A 19,385-nucleotide genomic window follows, 5' to 3' on the forward strand; every position below is an offset into this window, starting at 1 on the left:
TAAATGTAAGAATAAAATAGGTTTATTAGAGCTATTTTACATAAAGTAATCAAGAACAAACAACTTGAAGAACTATTTGTATACCATGGCAATATTCTTGCTGACTCAAAGTTACTGAAGTACAAAAGACGACATACAAAATGATGCATGCCTCATTTGACTCTGGTTTTATTGGGACCCATGACAAATGTGACATCCTTGGACAGCCAAACAAGACAGACACCACAGTGTGTGTATATATATCTGTATATATAACATGTACTGTACACATTTTACTGGTAACACATCTGCAGTTCACTCACACATATCAATTACTTGCTCTAATTCTATGAGAATTTTTCTGGGGTGAGGGCAGATCACCGAAGCTTTCAAGCTTTGCAGGGAGCTATGGGTTAACCAGCAGGAATCCTACGCTCCGGAATCTCGGGTAGAAACTGCTGTGTGCTGCGTTCTCACGCTGTGGGAGGGTGGCAGGCTGGGCGTGGAAAAGGCTGAACAAGCCCTGAGCTCTGGAGAGAGACACAGCCCTGGGATTGTACATGGAATCATAGAGGGGTTCAGGTTGGAAAGGACCTTACGGATCATTTAGCTCCAGCCCCGCAGCCATGGGCAGGGACACCTTCCACTAGACCAGGTTGCTCAGGGCTCCATCCAGCCTGGCCTTGAACACTGCCAGTGACCGGGCATCCACAGCTTCTTTGGGCAGCAGTACACGACTGCTGTTGAGCACTGGGAAGTCCAAGCTCATCCACTGAGGAGCTGCATTTTTTCATTTCAGCATTTAGCAAGCATGGCTCTCTGCTATCAGCACAGAGGTTTAAACTGAGTGAAAAGAAGATGCTTTTTCCTTAAATCCCAATTTTCTTTGCAAAAGCTGGCACTTAGATAGCAATTACGTTTAATTAACAAAGCAAGACACATTTTTTTAATGAAAATGCTCCCAGTGCATCAGGTGGAAAGAACACAACACAAAGAATGCGTTGGCTGGAGCATCCCGGTCCCCACAGTGGTGGCAGCACTGAGAACAGCAAGGTGGCCCAGGCTTCCCCCCATGCCTCAGCCAGCACAGCTGGGCTGCGGGGCCTTGGCTGCTCCAGTGCCCTGGCCCTGGGGCATGCTTGGCCATGGCTGAGATCACAGCTGCTGTGGGGAGGGCAAGGGCACCCCACATCCAGTTTGGGGCCTCTCCACCCTGCAGTGTCTTCTGCACAACAATGAACTGGAGCTACTCGCTAGAGCCTGAACACTTCTTATTTTCTGAGCAAGGACATGTACCCACGTTTTGTATTATCACCAAAGGGAAAGAGTACGTTCTTCATCTCGCAGGCTTCTTCTACACTTGAAAATTAACTAAGGATTTTGGTCCTTTTATAGAGGCAGAGATTCATGGACACAGGAGAAAGGGGAGAAAACAACTGACCCAAATCCAATATTTAGAGATACATCCCATTGATGAGGTAATCGGACTCTTCAGATGTAATGGGTCGAGCTTTCTTAAGCTTCTGTTTCACTAAGCGCAGTCTGCAAGCAACCATAAGTAGCAGCAAAGCAGTGATTGCCAAGCCTAAGGCTAAGGGTAACACAGCACCTACAATGAGGTTAAGAGAAATTACATTTTATTTAACACAGTGAGATGCTGGCAGAGAAAACCTGAAATTGTTCTTAAAAAATACAGCTAGTCTGTCACTTAGATGTTAGTAATTGGAACAAGTCATGCTATGAAACTAAACTGTATGATCATCTTAGGGACAGTTCAGAATATATAAGTACATTATTCAGTTCTTGACCATTTTATCTGTATCTATAGCACCTGACTGAAAAGCTGATGTAATCCAAAATGAATTCACATGGTTGGTCTTACCTGTTTCTGGGACTGGACGACCACCTCCAAGCTGTTCTCTCTTTGGCACCATTATGCCATCCCCATTTTTATCATCTGTTCTTTTCCCTGAGGAACTGTTATCTGCACATAATCAAGCAAAATAAATGAATACTGCAGTTCAGTGACTCAGGAAGTCTTATCCACAGGACACCAGAATTAAATAATGTGAAGCGCTTAAATTACGGGGAAAAACAAGCAAAAGAACAGCTTAAGAACTTCTGACTTCAACTGTGTAACTTGCATTTTTGAAATAATGTGAAATTAAAGCTAAAATGTAAATTCAGTTTTGCATTCCAAACCACAATGCATCTAAACCAAAAGCAAGGGCATTTTGACTGTGCTGTGATGTATTCACTGGCAGCCTTTAGAACTGTGACAGAGCTAACAGAAACACACTATGCTACAAGATCTTTAGAATATGAATGTGAAATGTTGTAATTGGAATTACATATAGTGGTGGGTGTCAAGGAAGTGTTTAAGTCAATTAGCTTGGAACGTGCACTATGTGTAAGGCCCACACACCACCACCAGCTCTGAAGAGCCGCAGAGGGTGTCCCTGGCAGTGGCAGCAGCAAATGCACACAACTGCTAATTAAAGCTTGGATTGTTTCATTGGTACTGTCATGAGGTCCAGGCTAATGTCCCCACTCTAAGGCAGAACGCAGCCTCCCAGGCTCTGGCTTTACTGCCCTGCCATTTTGTCTGGGGGTGCATAAACACAAACTTCATCTGCAGGGAATGCTGTAGAAACAAGCTGTGGCCTTCTTCTCGTTGGGCTCCTGATGTTGTCCTGGCATGTAAAGTGAGCTTGAAAAAAATCCTAAGAGTGAATGTACTGGCTTTAAAATATCTGTATGGTACCAGAGCTGTGCAAGACCACCTCAATGTAACTGACACCAAAACGAGCAGCTGTTTTCTGCTTCTGTTCTTCCTGAATTAAATTAAACAAATATTTGTCTTTGTTGTGGAAATACCCAAAAGACATCAACTCTTTTTAAGAGCTGCTCCAGCCTGCATCTAAATGCCTGTTTAGAAATTTGTTCCCCTGCCATTTAAGGAAATATTAAAATCAACTGCTTGTGAAGACATTTGGCAAATATTGAGAGAAGTTTAGTCGGAAATTTTTGCAAGGGTAGAAGAATAGAATCCCTTCAATAAAGCTTGTAGGGTTTTGTTAGGACTTGTGGCTGTTCTTACATGATTGGAGAGACTATCAGAGTCAATGCTGCTCAATATCTTATCTGTTATCTCTAGAACACAAAGAGCAATTTCCCCAAAGTTTAGGAGCCTGGCATAAAGCATATTACATGGGTTTAATTTGATTTTCACTTTCTCTTGATTTTCTAGTCTGTTTTGAGGAAATTGCAATTTGCAGCCCTTTCCAATTACCCTAAATTACAGATCTAGGTTATGGCTACTGCTGTGGGTGCCTCCGCAGTAAAAACATGACTAAGGCTTGGGTACTCAGTCAAATGTTGTAATCCCAGCCCTGAACAGCACTGCACAACAGCTGGCACAGGCATCCTGGGAGAGGCAGAGACCCTGTGCCAGGGGAATGCAAAGCTGTTATGGTGATTTATACACTTGGGTTGGCTGTGCTGGGGAGTGCAAATCTTCAGGCTGCTCGTGAATTCAACCTGTCTGCATGACCGTGTTTGCTACTGGCCACTGCTCCTTAGAAACCAGCCCAGTGCTCACTGCAGAGTGCGGTGCTGCTACTGTGTGTTTTCTATAGTCATCTGCAAGTGCAGCAGTGCCAGAATATGCAGCTGGGCTTAAGAACTTCCCTGGAGAAGGACTCTGGGGCTATTTGGAGGCAGCCATGCAGAAATGCTGCGCTGGCCTTTGCAGGATATGCAGTCTGGATTACTTTACCATGGAAACATGTCTGCAGAGAGAGAAAGGACTCCTTTATTGACATTACATGCCTCTTCCTCCATTCACTCCCAACTTTGAAAGAAAATGTTTGGCCTTTCAGCTTGGGCCAAGGTAAACAATGAGTCTGTTGCAGAAGACACAAGTGCCCTGAGTGTCTGAGTGGTTTATCTCTAAGTTGCACTTGGTGTTCCTCTGGACTTGCCCTGCTGTAGAGGAAGCCCATTGAAAAGGTAGGAGTGCAGAACAAGATTTATCCGTTGTCAACAATCAGTGATTTCTGGGGGTTTTTTTTTGTTGGTTGGTTGTGGTTTTTTCCTCTTTACTGTGAACAGATTCCCTGTTAGGCCAGGCAGAAGTTTTAAACCGTCCTTAACTTGGACTTGAGCATTTTCATACTTTAGTGTAAATGCTTAGAAAGTTTGTATCAAGTCAGAGCTAAGCATGAAGGACCACTGTAACGAAGGTTAAAGAAAATTTGGAACAGAGAAACTATTAAGAGAAAATGGATTCTGGAAAAAAGTTCACCTAGTATCACCCTCACAGGCAGAAAGCTCATATATCTGCTACCAGGAGCTATCTCACAGTCCAAAACATTACAACTTAGCCCAGCTCCTTAGGAGACAAGGAGAAAAGATAAATATGGTAGTACTTGACAAAGAGGTCTCTTTATTAGACCCTTTATTGAATTCTCAAAGATGAAAGCTGTTTATGGAGAGGTAAGCAGCAGAAGGGACATGCTTTTACTGGTACTTTAGCCACCACTTACAAAAAAACAAATGTAAAAAAAGAAAACAAAGCAACTCCCCAGTCCTGCAACGTCTTGGGAAAAACTTTTCTTCTTTAAAAATTAACTGAAAGTTCCTGTATCAAGCATCAAGTCTAGCAGCCAGCTGGAATGTGCCACATGCTGTCTCCAGTAAGGTAAAACCTTCACTTACTCTGCCTTGAAGTCACTGGATTTCAGAGCATCACATTTTCCTCCCTGGATTGTATTTCCATGATGATCTGAAACTGTCAGCTGAGAACTAAGAAAAATGTAGCCCTGAATGGAGCACTCGCAAGTAAAAAGCTAGAACCTGTGCTGCCACTGTAAGGCCATATCCCCTAATATGTACCTGAAGTAGACAGCTTTTCACCAGTGACATTAAAACCACTAAAGCTTATTTTCAAAATTTATGTAAAGTAGTATGTAAGAAGCCTGGATGTTTGCAATGTCAGCTTCAGGCCAACAAGAACATGATTGCCTTGGTCCAACAAAGACTTTTACAGTGACTCAGAAGCAGAGGTTCTACCTTGGCATCAGCAGCAGCAGACAGTCCCTTCCAGAACAGGATTTCTGCCAGTGGAATTGCTGAAGTTTTGAGGCTGCTGGTATGATTTCTGCTCAGCACTGCTTACCTCTCCTCAAAAATGCATCTAGCAATTATTGCCCTCCTGGACACATTTCCAGATGAGCTTCATGGAGCTGCTCCAGCATTTCTGTGCCTCTCATTTTTGTATCACATAATTATTAGATTTGTTCTCAACCTCCTTGAGATGGCAGTGGTGGAGGGAAGTCTAATCAATGGATCTGAGTGGATTTTTAGGAATAGGTTAGACGCCTGTCTCCTTGACTCCATAAAGACTGTGGTGCTTGCCAGTGAGCCTGTCTGGACCTCCGTGAATCACTACCACACAGTATGGGACTCCCAGGAAGTTGAAGTATCTGCAGGAGAAGACGGCAGCTCAGAGCGTGTTTTGGCAGAGCAGGTTTGGCAGCTCCAATGTACTTATTAGCAAGTACCTCGTACCCCTTCATGTCCCAGCCCATGCACCCTACCTGGAATTGATCCGTAGGCAATTTTAAACCTCGCTGAGCTCTTTGCTGCTTTTTTTGGTTAAAAGTATTGGGCTCCTGGGTCAGTAAAGACTGGATCCTTCTATTCCACAGGGAAATTATTAAGCATCTAAAGTTAAATTTTGACTGAGCCTTGTCAAAAGAGCGATATTAAACCCAAACGAATTAAAGCAGCTTTAAATCTTGCCTGTTGAAAATTAGAAGATTACAACAGGTACTGGTAGTACACTAATCACTGGAGCCCCATCACACTTTTTTAGTTTTATAAGAATCTTTTTCTTTGCTTGTCTACTGCTGTGCAAAACAGTACCTTTAGAGCAAAACTGGGGCAAGTAAGTTACTGTACAACGGGTAAACAGAGAAAATGATTATGCAAAAGTGCTTTTACATTGCAATTCCAGTTATAACTCCTGACTATCAGTTGCTAAAGGTGGTGACCTCAGTTCCGGTTTTACACCTGGATTCACAAGCCAAATGATTTTTGAGACCGACTTAGCAGCTGACTTTCCACTGGAGCCTGCAAAGCCCTTTGGAAGTTTGATGTTTACTTTGGGTGGCCCCATATCAGGTGTCACTCAGGACTATCTGAGTGAGAAGGGTTTGAAGCAGACTTCAGAATTTTAGTCACTCCAGTGAGGAGCACTGAGGTCATCTATACTTCCAGAAAGAGGGAAAACAATTTGAGACAGGATTTTGCTGTCAGTTGCTACACATTCATTCGGGGCCATCAAATTCTTAAGAACATTGTTTTCACTCCCTTTGCAGAGTGTTCACAGTGTTCCCTTTGCAGAGTTTTCACTCCCCCAGCACTCCACAGATGAAGTAAAAGCACTTGAAGGAACGTTCAGGTGCCAACCAGGGCAGTGCCCTTTTCCAGAGTCAGCAGCAGAGGGCACTGAGCACTGCTCTGTTGTAACTGGAAAATAAAGCTGGTTATAAATAGCTGTGTCTTGGGGCACATGAATCAGTCAAAACCATGAAGAAATAAAAGTGGGGGGGTTTGTACTGATTTTAGGCTCTGTGCACACAGTTTTGCTTTCATATAATTGACATTTCAGATTATTGTAATTCATCAGCATGAACCTCGGAAGGCACATCAATTTCATTGCAGCTTCTGGAGCTTTACCAAGGGCAGGGCTGGGGCTCTGCCTGTAACATCACACGATGGCTCACTACAGGCTTGCAGCTACTGTGCAGAGCAATACTGGGGACCGGTACATGGACACCTGAGGTAGCTTGTTACCAGAGCCTGAGACTTTTCTGTAGTGATCAAAGACTTCTCCTGCCCTGGAGACTGAGTTCATAAAAAAAAAAAAAAGGCCCATAATAGTAAAGATATTCGTTCAGGAAAAAAATAAAAAAAGAAGTAATACTTAGCACCAGGAGAAAAGCAATTACTCTCACCCAGGTTGAACAGTACTTTATTACGTTCTTCTGAAGTACTCCCCTACAGATTTAAAGAGCCTTAATACATCAGCCTACACAGCTGAACCTGTGGCAGAATTTGTATTTAGTTCACTGCACATTTTGTTCCTTAGATTGTATTACTTCCCTAGCATTCCTACATTTTAAATTTCTTTTTGCACCTAGTAAAAAACAGACTGACAATAATAAATGAAAAACAACTCAGAACTTCATTATTACAGGTTTCTTTTGTATTTTTTTACATTTCAATTTTTTTCCTCTTAGCCAGGCACCAAAAGACAATTAAATTAAATTTAAGGTGCAAGACACTTCCTTTCTTTAAGGAGAATGATTTATTGAAACTGATTCAATTCTTACCTGGCACAAATCCACTGATTTGTTTCTTTGGTCCCTGAGAAAGCGATTGGTTAGACACGTCTGCATCCACTGAGAGAAGTGGTTGATTTCTGGCAGTGGCTTTCAGGGTGTTCTCTGCAGAGTTTTCCTCTGTGTTTTCAGCCAGTCCTGCAGTCCTTTGCTGGGTAGTGCCAAGAGCTGCATGTGTCACCGTCTTCCGACCCGAGCTGACTGCGAACAGAAACAAAAATTTTTGTACAACGTTGAAGGGAATGGAAGAGTTATTAAGGAAAACTCTCCAATATGGGCCTTGAAGTGGAGTAAACAACTTCCTCAGGTTCACACATATGATGAAATGTGAGTCACAGATTCCTAACAACTGCTTGCAAGAGTACAGTCATGATCCCTACAGTGAACTCCAGCAACTAAAATATAATGAAAGAGTGGTTAGCCATTGTGCCCATTCACCTTCTGATGGTTTTTGCTCACTTAGCTGAGCATGGGCACATGCTGAGGGATGGCTAATGAAAGCAAACAGCGTGATGGTGATCCAACTGGTTCCCCTGCATGCCCACAGTGTTTCAGATTCATGCAAGGTGTCTAACATCACTGCGACGGTACCTCTGAGACACTCTTTCAGATAGACACCATGGTTCTAGTCCTTGTTTCCAGAATCATCATACAAGTGAAAAACCAATCTTTTAACTGCTGAACACAAAACCTGTCACTTAGGGACCCTTGACAGTTTTAATATGCTTTGAAGAAAATTTCTGAGCACCTGCTGTATGTGGATATTAAACCTTCCGATGTGCAAATTCTGCTTGCTCACAGGGAGAGAGGCCACTGAAGCGGTATCATTCCCCTTTGGTTATTGAGGCTGTGGTTACTTTCACAATCCACTGTGCCACTGTGCCCTGGCACACTTACGATTCTGGCAGAAAGTCTCATCTGATCCATCAGGACACTGTCTCACACCATCACATGCAAACGTGATGTCAATGCAGCAGCCATCATCGCAGATAAACTGGTAGCGAGAGCAAACCCCAACACAGGCTGTTGAGAAAAAATTCCCAAATTACCAAAAGAGAAATCCAAGTAGTAAATACTGAGTCAGTGACTAAAATCTGCAGCACTGAGGAAAAAGCAAAACCACGCTATGTCAAGAAGCAACATGAACAAGGGAGAAAATCCAGACTCAGCTGTGTGACGTCATACCGACACGGAAGCAAATACAGGCAATAGCTGTTCCTGGCACCTTCCTCACTTGCCTGGCAATCTCTTTACAACAGGAATACTCAGCCTGGAGGCTGTTGCACCTTACACCTTGTGCAGCACCCTTACAGTGCTTTGAATTCTGCTGGCCTAAGCTGAAAGGAGATCTTCCTAGGCTTAAAAGATGCAGGACAGTCCTGAAAATAAATAAATGAATGAAATCTCTGTGGCTGTAACTTCATACCTCCAACACGTAATTCCTACTACATATCCATCCTGTATTTCTGACAATATGTTGTTTAACATGAACACATATGGACTATATGGGATCTTTTATGGCATGTTTTCTGCAACCTAATTAAAATACTTAAAAGAATGCTCATCATTTATTGACATCAGCAATCCAGTGACTTCGATACTGTACAGACCAGAACAGGACTAGGTCATGTTCTCACAAATGACTTTCACCAGAAAGAACTGACTGTGCTGCATGCTTTTAGATTCCCCTGGAAATGGAGAGTATCCCTGGATGTTCCATTTTGCATACTCAAAGCTTTCCTGAAACCCATTCTGATCCTGTAATTATCAAGTGTTTACATCTGTGCTTTTGTCTTTCCAATGCAGTTCATCACTTTGTAAAGCACTATCAAGTTCAGTGCTTGATTAGCGTCGTATGAGCAAACTGATTTGCATAAGGGAGTCACAGCCTTTGGCTGTTATCCTGCTGTGTACCAAACGCTGCACCACACTAAGGGAAGGATGCCAGGAATGCAGACAACTTTTTAAAACTCCTAAAATCTGAAAATGCCTCTCCTTAACTTCAGCACTAGTAACAGCACGGATCTTGCATGTATTAAGGCATCAGGGACTGGTTTAGCTATAGCAGTAGCACTTGAATTGCTAACGTAGCTGGGGAATTAGAAAAATTTAAAAAACAGCAAATCTCCTACGTGCTCCATACAAAAGATACCCCAGACACCTACAGCAGCAAATAAACAAACCAGCAAACTTCTCTGGCTGCTTCAACTGAATTAAACATTAATGAACACAACTCTATCATCCATTACTGGAACACAGGCATTATTAAACAGATTTTTTTGTAATACCAGCTTACTGCCACAGTGACTACCCTCTCACATAGAGATATTGTGCTGGTGCAGAGCAAGATTTTCACTGGTTCTGCTGAACATGGTGTTAACGCCATTTAACTTTTACTTTGAGCCAGAGCAGCAGATCTGCACTTGCAACTTCTTAATTACAATGTAATTAGAAGTTATAACATTAAGAGCAGGACTGACAGCCACTGAAATCTAACCTACTTTCTAGCTTTTATGCTTTTTACATGTTTCTGAAGCTCAGAGCTTAAAAATGATGGCTCAGTTCCAGTTTGTTTCCCCAGTAGCATATGGCTTCAATGGCAACCATCAGACAGAAAAACTTAAATGCATTAAAACATAAAACCATGCCAACTTTCAGACTACAGATGCAGGTCAGTATTATTATTAGTCTGCCTCAAACATACTATTAAATAATTTTAACTGGGTCTTCCCTATAGCACAAGCCCTGTCATGTTGCCCACACCATCTGACTGTTACAATGCACCTGATACCTGTGGCAGTATCTCACCTTTCCAACCCTGCATGTTTATTAGCAATATTAGGACAAATACTCAGTGCCTGGAAGTATTATTGCTCCAACAGGCAAGTGATGCTCGCTTGTTTCCTCACTTTGAAAGAGCGATTCAAAGCTGAAAGAGATGTCATTATGTAATGAACAATGGCAAAATAAAACACTGGAAATGGAGACTAACATTTTTGCCTCTATCAAGACCCTTGCTCTGCTCTGAATACCATACCCTGGTTGTCACAGAGGCAACAGCTCCCGTCATTTTCTCACCTGCTGCAGAATGAACCATGGGCAGAACGGTCACAGAGACGTTGTCAGAGCTCCGCTGACCTGCAGTGTCTGTCACCATTAGCTGGAAAATATACCCACCTTCCTGAATGTGGGACAGTTTCAGTGTTCCTGGTTGTGGGACCTGAGTAAAGACACACAGTAAAAAAAACATACTGGCACAATGGATCCATCCATCCATCCATGCAGATTAAATACTTCTCTGTGGTCTAGCCAGCCTACTCAAGCATGTATTTCAGCATGTAAAATTTGATCTCTTTTTTTACATCCATTTGTAAAAAAACCCACACAACATTTAGGTAGTGTTTTTCATGATACATTCAGTTAGCTGGAGCTGTGGATCTCAGCACTGGAGAACCAATAGACACGTACATTTAACTCAATTTTTGAGTAATTAGAAATGTAATTTTAGAGGATAGGCAGTAAAATAATGGCCTTTTGCTCTTTATCAAGTTAGTCTGTAGACAATATATATGGATCCACAGAAATGACTTTTCATGCCTGAAAGAGAACATGAATTTTTCATTAATATGGTCATAGAATCCTAGACCTACCATTATAGAAGAGTGTACTAATAAAATACATTTTTTCTCTCTGTGAAAAAATTTCCTAACTGAAATTTCTTTCCTTTTCTATTTACATAAATGCACTCAGTTATCTGATCAGACTGTTGATCTTCCTGATGGAGCGTATGACCCCTTAGAATTTTATTCTTTAGTGTATTAAAGAAATTATTATGCTCTAGAAAACACCTGCTGTTGTTCACTATGATTGCTGGGAGAGGAAATGTGGTATTTAAAACTCATGAGCCATGGAGTCCAAGTCCCTTCCCAGGGCAGAGCCAGGGAAATGCCACTGACTTCTCAATTCACCACCACTCCTCCCAGTGATCTCTGCGCTTTCCTTTTTGTCTTCATGCTGCCCTGAAGAATGCTGGCCTGTATGTGCTTTCACAGAAACTTTGGCTCAAAACAGATAATCAGCATTTTTAAAAAAACCCAACCCATTACTGTCCCTAAGCGTCCAGGAGCTGTGCAGCTACAGCGTGGGGGTAGCAATCAGAGAAGCAAACTATCTAAAAAGCAATAATCAGTGACAATAGAAAAAAACCCTCTTCCTTCTACAATATGATAAGATCTCTTTATAGTAGTCCTTCCCCCTCCTCTGCCTTCTATTTATTCTTTGGTACATAAGAGCAATGCAACAGCTGCCTTTTATCCTACTTAAACACACTCCCATTCTCCTTGTAGCTATGGATTCATGCATTATTCTCAAAGAATAAATGACACGAAATCCAGTAACTTCAGGGCAGTAACCAAAGCACTAAAGACATCAACTGAAGAATGCATGAAAAAAAATCACAGTTATTAATTCAACTCTAAAATTTAAATTATGACGGCTAATCACCAAGGTACCTATCTGTAGGAGAAATCCCAGCTCATTTGAACTCAATGGAAAAGTATTTATTTAAGCATAAATGTGTGTCAAGTTCATTTTCTGTTAACAAATACACAGAAGCCACCAAGGTTAATGAGAATTTTGCAAGTTTAAATGGACAAAAGACTTGTCTCTATTTTATGGAGTGATTTTGAGTAATATCAAAAATATAAACTTTAAATTTTTATTAAAATTTTTATTTTTGTCCTACTCTATGTTACTAAATCACAGATTAATTTGAAAGTATTTAATTGCTCTTTAAAGAAAATAATGTTGCAAGGGGTTAGATTAACAAGTCTTTGATAATGAAGTGTTCATTTTATCCAGATGATATCTAGCAACTATTCTTAAAGTTTCATTTTGGTTCACACTCTCTCACCTTTAGATATTCTTCCTGCTCTAGGTGGAGTTCCCAGTGTGCCCTGGATATTGTGGGCTGTGAACAAACTATGAGTAGAGCCTGTGGATTTGAGACATTTTTCCTTTATTTTTCTGCTGATCTTAGAGCATTCACTAAGAAGGCTAAGATGAAGAATCCCTCTCTTGATTGTTAATTTTAAATTGAAACCAAAGTGCAGCAGAAAATGTATGGATAAAATATCTCATAAGGTCTACATCACACATTTCTTTGTACCTTCTCCATAAGCACTGACAGGAGACTGTTGGTGAAAATCCCTTATTATTTTTAGTAAGTGAATTACTGAGGGGTCTCTAACTGGGGTGACAGAAGCTGAAAAACAGGTGCAGTGAGTACAAACAAAGCAGAGCTCAAATACAGTAGAGTATTATCATCTACTTGTTTGCTGCTGGCTGTCCCATGCCATCCAGGATAGAGATTAACTGTGTAAGCCACTAGAAATAATCACTGGTACAAACTCCCCAGGGACCTCCTTCACTTGAGGTCTTCAAGATGTGACTGGACAGATAAGATAATCTCACTGAGGCTCCTTGTCCCACAAACAGTTGGACCAGATGATCTTTTGAGGTCCCTTCCAACCTGGGCTGCTCTACATTTCTGTGAAATAAATGTTCAAGTTGTACAGGCATCCTAATTCTGGTGCCTGGTAGACAGATTTGAATATATTTAATATTTTTAGCTGTACATTTAAAACTTGAACACAACAGTCTGGAAGTGACTGGCCATGAGGGGGACTGCACACGTACCTGCATTTCAACCGATGAGTCGCCCTGCAGCAGTGTCCACTCATAGTGCACAATTCCATGGTCATCGGAACTTTCTCGGCCATCCAAAAGCACCCAGTCCACAGGTGACTGCAGCACAATGTCTTGGCCCGCCTTACACTGTGGAGGCTCATCATAGTCTTCTTCTTCAATAAAAAAAGAGAAGATCAGTTATTTATGAGGGAAGGCTGAGTGATTTTTTTATATGAAACACGTTTTTTTCTTGGTTAAGGTATTGTTTCACTTCTTTGCAACTTCCTGAAAGAGGAACACGTTCATTAGTGCACATTTTGTTAAGCGAAGTAGTATCTGCTTCAAGTTTAGTTAATTGTCCTACGATGTCATCAGGAATTAACATTAGAAGCACACGGCATAGAAAACCTCTCTAGGTACTTGGATGTTTTAGCAATGCAACAAACAGGATTGTTAGTATCAGTGTACCTTTTTAATCTGAACTAAGGAAAATAGGTTTAAATATGGCTTACATGCAGATGGCAGCTACAGCACCTTTTTTATACCTTTTATAGTGCTCTGCATAATTCAATAGGCTTCTAGTTCCTATTTATAATACATCATTATAGGAATGAAAGACCTATTTAGCATAAGTTGGCATCCTGATGAAGGAGTGTACACGATGATTAAAAATCATCAGAGACCACCAATTTTAAGTGTCTTATTTAAGACATTCAAAGCTTGATTTTCAGAATATTTAGGATTTGTAGCATTTTGCTATATTCAAAGCACAATGCTTATTGATTAAAATTGTGAGTACTAAATACTTTTGTCAATCAGACCACAAGCTTTTGGGTTAGACTAACAAAAGTCATGATCTGTTAGGTGACACAGACTGTCAGAAGTGGTTTAAGTCATTTATTCTACAACCTTCAAGCAGTGCAGGGAAGAGAGAGGGGTAAAACCTGGTTCTACAAGTCAGTATTTAAAAACTTTAGCCACAAGATTGCATCTTTCTGCAGTTCCCCACTCAAGTTTCATTCCTTCTCTAGGCACCCTGAAGTGCCAGGATGCCCTTTGCTCTTCAACCTCTGCACGGATACCCTGTAAAGGATATTGATGTTATGCTCAGAAAAGCAATTACTGAAGACAAGGTTGTAACTTCACTTCCTGCAGGCAGAGCCACACAAGGAAAGGTGCTTTCCCATCAGTGTAGGGAATCTTCCTTGCACATGCTCTTCAACAGGATCAAGAATGTGCCTGAAGCCTTGGAGCTCATGGAAGCAGTGGGACAACTGTTTATGACTGAACAGCCAAATTCTTATTTCTTGTTCTTGTCAGTAGTAGGTAAGGCACAGAAGATTTCAAGGCAAATGCCTAAAGTTAGGAGAACATACAAATAACTGAAAGCAGGGTCTAACAATAGAAAGTATGAAACAGTTCTTGCTTATCCGACGGCACAGGAAGCTTTGCCTAATTTGTACACACTCGCTTCTCAAAACCAACTTTGTTTAAAAAGCAACATCCAGGTGCAAAAATACCCCCAAACCTCATTGTCAATAAACACCATCATTATGATACCTGGGCAACTTTTATTTGATATCAATGAGTTATGTACAGTCTTCACACAATTATTTACTTTACAAATGACTGTCAAAAAGAGACTGACCTGGGTCTTAAACAGCACAGCCCAGTCTTCCACTTCAACCTTGGAAAGGGGCTTCATGTCACCTGTCTGGTTTAAATGACTTGATCAATGCCCTGCAGGGGCAGAGACAAGCCCCATTTTCCCAAAGCAGTAAGGACACTCTCTTCCTGGACTAACTTTATATTCCAGCAGCACGAGTTGCAAATGAAGGACCACTTCACATTGAGTCAGTCACAGCAATTCATGCCAGCCCTTTGTTAAAGATGAGTGAGGGACCACACAGACCTTGGGTCCCAAAGGATGGAGGCACCACCCTTTGCTTGCAAGCCATCAGATCATCTTCAGAAAGGTAAATCAACGGCAAAAAGGAAAATTTGGCCTGAGAGAGGCATTCGGCACAGGAGGAGATAGCCTATTGAGCTGAAGATTCTTTTTCCACACCAAAGTTTTAAGCAATGGAATACATGATCCTTAAAGAGTGAAACACCTCTATATCTGGGGAATAAGAAGTCAGCATAAAAAAAGCAAGGAGGCAAACTCCAAGGAGCCACTTGCAACCACCACTGATGGGAATAAAGCACTATCAGCCACACGTCAGCAGAAAAATCATCTCTTAACTTCTGTTTTTAACTTGCATTTAAGTTGAATGTAAATAAGCAGTATGGAACTGATATACCAGGTCAACACTCTGAGATGCTGGAGCTGGCTGCTTTCTAGAAAAAGGGGTGAAATGCTTTTTTCTTTGGGAGGGAACACAATAGGCTTTTTTTTATCCTGCTTTTTATTTATTCTGCTTCCTCCATCCTTTATACAGGCTTGTCCTGCCAATAATGAAGCTTCCAGCTAGTTGTCTGAATGAAGGCTTTGTTATACAAGGTCATTTCACTAACAACTCCTGAATGTGTTTGGTATTAGTTTACCTTGATGTTGAATCCTCCCATTGCTCACCACTAGTGATCTTAGAGATCACTAGATCCCAATGCCCAGAAATATTTTGGAATTATGAGGACACCACATCTGTGGATAAATGTTTGTTTGGTATTATCAGAAAGGAAACAGCAGAAGACTCAAGAACAAAGTACTCTGAAAGAACAAAAAAAAAGGAACAGCTAAAATGTGATCCCCTCATTGAAGAAAATCTTGAAAAGTTCTTTCCTAAATTTCCTAAACTCATTCATGGGGTGACAGAAGGGAAAAGAGATGTGCCTTCATCATCCTGTTGTCCAGATTATTTTTTCAATGTAATTCAAGAATGCACTGGTAACAAAACATTGGAGCAAAATAATTCAATCTTAATTTTATCTCTCCTGGTCTGTGTCACAGCTGACAGATGTTTGAATAAAAGTTCATTCTCCTTTGTGGCTCTGCTTCAGCTCCAGTGTAATTGCACTAAGAAATCATAATCCCCTGTTTCCAATACCACCATCACCCACAAGGCAGACATTTAAATAAAACCAACAGGACACAGAGCAATTTGCAGACTAGGAACTGAAATTGCCTTGCAAGTCCAGTGTTGATAGTCACAAAAGCTGCTAAAAAGGCAAAGCATTTAAGAACTCCAGAATTCAAGAACTCAATGAATTCAAGAAATTCAAGATTTCTAACAGGTAGAGCATCATTTGTATACTATATTATTTATATTGTGCCATAACTGCACTCTACATTAGCTCCAGGTTTTAATAGAATTAAGGCAGTTCAAAATGAAGCCTAATTCTGTGTGACTTTGATGTAAAATCTCATCTTAAGCCTTCTATCATGCAAGTGCATACAGACTTATGAAACATAATTACCCCGAAGTTGCTACATAAATAATACTGTGGAACTAATACTTCTCCTGTTGAAAACGTCAAAATCACACCTTGGGCTTTTCTGGTACCTCAAGCTTGCCTCACCTCTATTGCCATAAGATCTTTCCTATAGCTCTCTAATTTACCTGCCCATGCACTTTGCAAAAAATATTTAGGCATCATAATGCCTCTACAAATTGAGCCCCTGCTCTCTGCTGTTTCCAGGGGATTCCCATCGACATTCTCATGAAACATGCAAGACTGAATGGACCTCAAGCCTGAGGTCTCCCCTCCCAAAAGAGCAGTAACAGCAGGCACATCTGGGCACTGTTTTCATCCGCATCAACACCAGGTCCTCCTCCTGCTGCACGCAGTGACTAATTTACTTCAGATGAGATCTATCGCCTAGTAAGATGCAGATGACATTTGGGAAGGTATTGTCCACAGAGATAACGAAATTAAGTCAAAATTAGTTAAGATGAGACTGTTTAACAACAGGAGGTGGGGGAAGGCAAGTAAATTCTTTGCATCGGGTGCTAGGAAAGAGAATCCAAATTTAGAAATCCAGATTTGTTTTCATCTACAGCTACTTGCTCTGGATTATGTTGTTCTTAAATATCCTTCAGAGCTGAACAAACTGCTGCTTTTGATGTGGCTTGGTTTCCAGAGGCACTTATGGAGAATGCCCATGCTGTCTCTGGACTACTGGTGAGCTATCCTTGTCTTCTTCCGTCTAGCTCTCAAATTCTTTAACAGGAAAAATCTTGAATTAAGTGAATAAGAAGATATCTTAGGCAATGACATTTGGACAGCACCCGGTGCTTGCTCTCAGGCTATGCACTAAGTTATGGGATATCTGGGACCAGCACTTCATGCTTTCCAAGGTGCCCAATATGCACAGTTCCTAGGGATCTGGGACTTCTCTGGTTCCCCAGGAAGTGTGGGGCTGGTGAACATGCACATCCCACTGTCTGCCTCCCAGCCACTGGCTGGCTGGCACAATGCCCTGCCAAGGGCTCTGCAGAGGCAGAAGTGTTGAGGGATGGGTCTCCCCAAGTCCAAACACCCCCAGAGCCCTCGCACCCTCACAGAATCGGTCAGGTCAGAAGTCCCAACTTCCCTGCTCAAGCAGGGTCGACCACATGGCACAGGATTGCGTGCAGACGGTTCTTGAGTATCTCCAGTGAGGGAGGCTCTACACCATCTCTGGACAATCTGTTCCAGTGCGTGGTCACCCGCACAGTAGAGAAGTTCTTCCTCATGTTCAGCTGGAACTCCCTGTGCATCAGTTTCTGCCCACTGCCTCTTGTCCTACTGCTTGGCACCACCAAGAAGAGCCTGGAAACATCCTCTTGGCACTCCCCCCTTCCGTTCAGATATTTGTACACGTTGGTAAGGTTCCCTCGGGCACGGCCGGGCCGCCTCTCCAGGACCAGCGAACCCCGCCGAGAGGCGCGCTGTAGCCCGGCTCTCCTCCCCCCGGCGACACCCCACGCACGACCCGGGAGCGGGTTCCCGGCGCCGGGGCGGCCGCACGGACAGCGCCCGCTCCCTGCCGGCGGCGGCTCCGCGGCCCTGCCGCCCCCGCGCCGAGCGCCGCCTGCCGCCATCTCCGCGCCGCCTTTCCCCCGCGCAAGCCGCTTACCCGTGGGCGGCGGGGCGATGCCGGCGGTCCGGCGGCTGTAGGAGCTGTAGCCGCGGTGCGGGGCGAAGCGGCAGACGGGGCGGCCGCGGTGCGTGCAGTTGAAGAGGTAGCAGCCCGGCTCCGCCGCCGTGCCCCGCGGGCGGGCGGGCCCCTGCACCACGGCCAGCGTGCAGCGCGGCTCGGCGCAGCAGGCGTCCAGGCACTGCCGCCAGCCCGACACGGCGCCGGGCGCCCGCAGGAAGGTGGCGCCGGCCGCGATGGAGTCCTTGGTGCGGATGATGGAGTCGGGCCTGGCGGAGAAGCTGCCACTTCCGCCGCACCGCTCCCCGCCGCCCGCTACGCCGCCCGCCGTCGCCGGCGGTCCCGGCTCCTCCTGCTGCAGCTGCCGGCGGAACTCCTCCAGCAGCGTCTCCACGCCCGAGATCTGCGAGCGCAGGTCGGCCAGCGGCGCCGCGCAGCGCCCGCCCGGCAGCACGGCCCGCCCGCCCAGCGCCGCCAGCAGCACCAGCACCAGCGCCGCCATGGCCCCGGGCGGCGGCGGCGGCGGGAGCGGCTCCCCCCGGGGCACCCCCAGCGAGCGCGGCGCGGGGAGGCGCCGGCCCCGCCCGGCTGCACCAGGCGGAGCGGCCGCGCTCAGCACCCGCCGCCCCGAACAGCTCCGGCGGGCCCCGCCCCGGGACCGCCCCGCAGAGGGACTCTCCATCCGGAGCCGCGGTGATAGGAGAAGGAGTAAAGGGTTCAAACTCAGAGAGGGGGATTTTCGGATGTGTGTTAGAGAGAAATTCTTTGCTGTGAGGGTGATGAGGCACTGAAACAGGTTTCCCAGAGAAGCTGTGGATGCCCCATCCCTGAAAATGTTCAAGGCCAGGTTGGATAAGGCCTTGCATAACCTAGTCTAGTTGAAGGTATCCCTACCCGTGGCAGGGGGTTGGGATAAGATGATCTTTAACGTCTCTTCCATCCTTTGGAACCCCTTAATATTCTGTGATTCTACGATTCCCCGCATGGGGAGATGACACCTGCAAATAATCGGGGTTGGGTGGGGGGGTCACTGAAACTGCTGGTGGTTCTGTGAACCTGAGGAAACAAACAAGTAACCAAACAGACAAAAAAGAAATTGCAGAAGACTCCATCCCAGACATGGCATTTGTGTTCAGAAATTACAGAAAAAGAAGCCCACTCGTCAAAAACATAATGCATAAAGCTGTGACCTTGACTTGCAAAAAAATTCCCAGATAGGATCTTAACCA

At 43.7% G+C, this 19,385-nt stretch overlaps 1 protein-coding gene across 1 annotated transcript; it reads right to left on the reverse strand.

The window, feature by feature from the left end:
• Positions 1-18,673, reverse strand: LRP11 (LDL receptor related protein 11). Its single transcript, XM_032101835.1, has 7 exons — positions 18,136-18,673; positions 13,086-13,249; positions 10,467-10,608; positions 8,286-8,411; positions 7,380-7,589; positions 1,862-1,963; positions 1-1,588 (listed from the first exon to the last, which is right to left on the reverse strand). Exons 1-7 carry the CDS (start codon positions 18,656-18,658, stop codon positions 1,434-1,436), a joined length of 1,422 nt encoding a protein of 473 aa, XP_031957726.1. The 5' UTR covers positions 18,659-18,673; the 3' UTR covers positions 1-1,433.
• Between the last annotated feature and the right edge of the window lie 712 nt (positions 18,674-19,385).

Source organism: Corvus moneduloides, chromosome 3, assembly GCF_009650955.1.
Source record: "Corvus moneduloides isolate bCorMon1 chromosome 3, bCorMon1.pri, whole genome shotgun sequence".
In the NCBI taxonomy this organism is placed as follows: Eukaryota; Metazoa; Chordata; class Aves; order Passeriformes; family Corvidae; genus Corvus; species Corvus moneduloides.

Coding starts and splice junctions, on each gene's coding strand:
- LRP11 (XM_032101835.1), bottom strand. CDS start 18,658: ATGGCGGCGCTGGTGCTGGTGCTGCTGGCGGCGCTGGGCGGGCGGGCC. Junction 10,609..13,085: donor ACTCATCGGTTGAAATGCAG/GTACGTGTGCAG, acceptor GTCTTTACTCAG/GTCCCACAACCAGGAACACT. Junction 7,590..8,285: donor TGAGACTTTCTGCCAGAATC/GTAAGTGTGCCA, acceptor TTCTGTTCGCAG/TCAGCTCGGGTCGGAAGACG.